General features: G+C 43.4%; 1 protein-coding gene across 1 annotated transcript; it reads left to right on the top strand.

The window, feature by feature from the left end:
- The first annotated feature begins 1,923 nt into the window (after nucleotides 1–1,923).
- Nucleotides 1,924–2,364, top strand: LOC133814158 (uncharacterized). Its single transcript, XM_062247153.1, has one exon. The coding sequence runs from the start codon at nucleotides 1,924–1,926 to the stop codon at nucleotides 2,362–2,364; it is 441 nt and encodes a 146-aa protein (XP_062103137.1).
- Nucleotides 2,365–2,584: the final 220 nt, after the last annotated feature.

The raw sequence follows: 2,584 nt of genomic DNA, 5'->3' as shown, positions 1-2,584 counted from the left end.
CCAGGGCGCTGACAAAGGGATAACCATGAAGTCCCAATGGGAGCTAACCTGGAGGCAAGATAGGCAAGACAACCCCAGCAATCGGGAAGTCACATATCCAGGTCCCGAGCTACTGGGATTAGTGTACGTGTGGACAACCCACCTCGAAACCATGCTCAGCAACAACAACAACAGTGAACTATTAATTTTGTTGTGGATAGCTAGCCAGGATGTAAGCAGATCGGTAAGTATGTATAACACCGAGTCGAGATACTCTGATAATTATCTGAATAATGGTCCTGATCTCTAAGACCATTTAAATCAGAACCGAGGGCAGTTCAATCAACCAAACCCAGATTTAAGGGCCCTTTTAAATGCCCAACGAGGAAAGCCCTTAACACCAGTATATGTGAATAATTATAACCCAATACTGCAGTAGGGAGCTGGAGTTCCTTTGAACAACAACCAGCTCCGCAGGGTACAGGTACCACCTCTTGTAGATCTGGTTCAGGAGAGAATTAATATGCTCGAGCAGCAGTTCAGGCTCCTACGTGAAGGAAAAAACAAATAAAAGGCGTACGACTTGGACAAGGAGCTTGAATCTTTTGCTCCTCACATTTCGAGCACACCATTCCCCAATGGGTTCAAAATACCCCATGTGGCACCATATGATGGAAGTACCGACCCAGGTAGCCATCTAAGCACCTTTAACATGGTGATGAGAGCCATAAATTTGGGGTTTGAGCTCAGGTGAATGCTGTTCCCAACAACTCTTATAGGAGCATCAAAGAGTTGTTTTGATAAGTTTCACAGGCATTCCATCTCATCATGGAAGCAGTTGTCTAAGGACTTTAAAAAGCAATTTCAAGCTACACGGAGTATCAGGCTTCGTCTTGGGCCAACATCAAGCAACAACTAGGAGATTCAATATCGAGGCTACCAGAGCACAGGATGTGGATGACAACATCCATCTAATGGTCATTCAAGCTAGAATCATGCCATGAAGTGCCTTTTGGGATGACTTGGAGCGAAAACTAGTTCGAACAATAATGGAGTTTATAGAACGAGCCCAAAGATTCATTAATGTATAAGAGGCCAAGTCAGCATTACAGCTGGCACCTTTGGCCCCCACAACTACAACAATGAATATGAATATGGTTTCGAGCTCGGCAACACCAATTATTGTGCACCCTTCAATGATAACTCTTCCAAGAGGAAGAAGAATGAAGGGAATACCCCTAATAGTGAAGGAATGAAGTAAGAAGAATAAAGGAGATAAATACATCTCCACATACACCATGCCAACAGAGACTCGGGAAAACATTTATGTGGCAAATGAAAATTAGGTTCCGTTCTGGTGACCTGAACCTATGTGCAATCAACGCGCCAAAAGGGACCAAAACAAGTGTTATAGGTTCCATAGGGACATTGGTCACCTTACTGATGAGTGCAGGCAACTCAAAGATGAGATCAAAAATCCAATCTCGCATGGTTACCTTGAGCAGTATGTTCGGAATAGGGGGAATAACCAAGGGCAGGCCCCACTGAATTAAAGGATGACACCAGCTCAACCTACAACACCACCTCAAATCGCAATACCACTGGCTCGGGAAGATAATCGGCCACATCCGATAGATGGAGAAGATGTGATACAATCTCTGGAGGACCATATATAGCCAGAACGAGCAGGAACACCCAAAAGAGGTATGTGTAGGAGCTAAAAATAGAGGATGATACTTTTTGTGTTCTGGAGCCACGATCTCCAAAACAGCAAAGGGTTAAGTCGCAACCAATAACTTTCACTGAGGATGATGCTCACGTGTGTAGTTCCCCCATAATGACACATTGGTCATCACTATCCAGCTCACCAACAAGAGAGTTCACCGATTACTGATCGATAATGGGAATTCAATGAATATATTGTACAAAACAACATTGGAGAAGATGGGTCTGTCAGTTCAAGACATCAAGGCATGTGCAACAACCCTGTATGGATTTTCAGGGGAAGGAATTGCGAGCACATGGGACATTGAGCTTCCCGTAACTTTGGGAGAATATCCGGTCTTGGTAACAAAAATGTTTGAATTTATAGCGATGGATACCCCATCTGCCTACAACATTTTGCTCGGGAGACCAACATTGATCAGGATGGGGGCAGTAACATCAATAAGGCACTTGGTTGTGAAATTCCCAATGCCAAGTGGGATTGGGATATTGAAGGGGTACCAATTGGCAGCTCGGGAGTGCTGCTACAACATTTCCATGAGAGGAAGAGGCCAAACCAACGCACAAGCATTGGTCATCGTCGCAAAAATAACTGAGGAAATGGTTTTTGAGATCGAAAATGAGGAAATGGTGAAGACCGAGCTGAGCTCAGACCCATAGAGGAACTCGATGATGTTCAGTTCGATAATAAGGACTTGACTATAGTTGTAAAAATTGGGAAAAATCTTACCACGGCTATGAAATTACAATTAGCGTGATTTTTACAAGTAGTATTTGCCTGGTCACATTCGAACATGATCAGAATCATTTCAAATGTAATAAGTCATGCTCTCAATGTGGATAATAATTTTCCTCCAAAGCAACAAAAAATGAGGTTGCT

Source organism: Humulus lupulus, chromosome 2 (assembly GCF_963169125.1).
Source record: "Humulus lupulus chromosome 2, drHumLupu1.1, whole genome shotgun sequence".
Lineage (NCBI taxonomy): Eukaryota > Viridiplantae > Streptophyta > Magnoliopsida > Rosales > Cannabaceae > Humulus > Humulus lupulus.
Note: the sequence above shows the minus strand (reverse complement) of the source record. Positions and strands in the feature narration are given on the sequence as shown.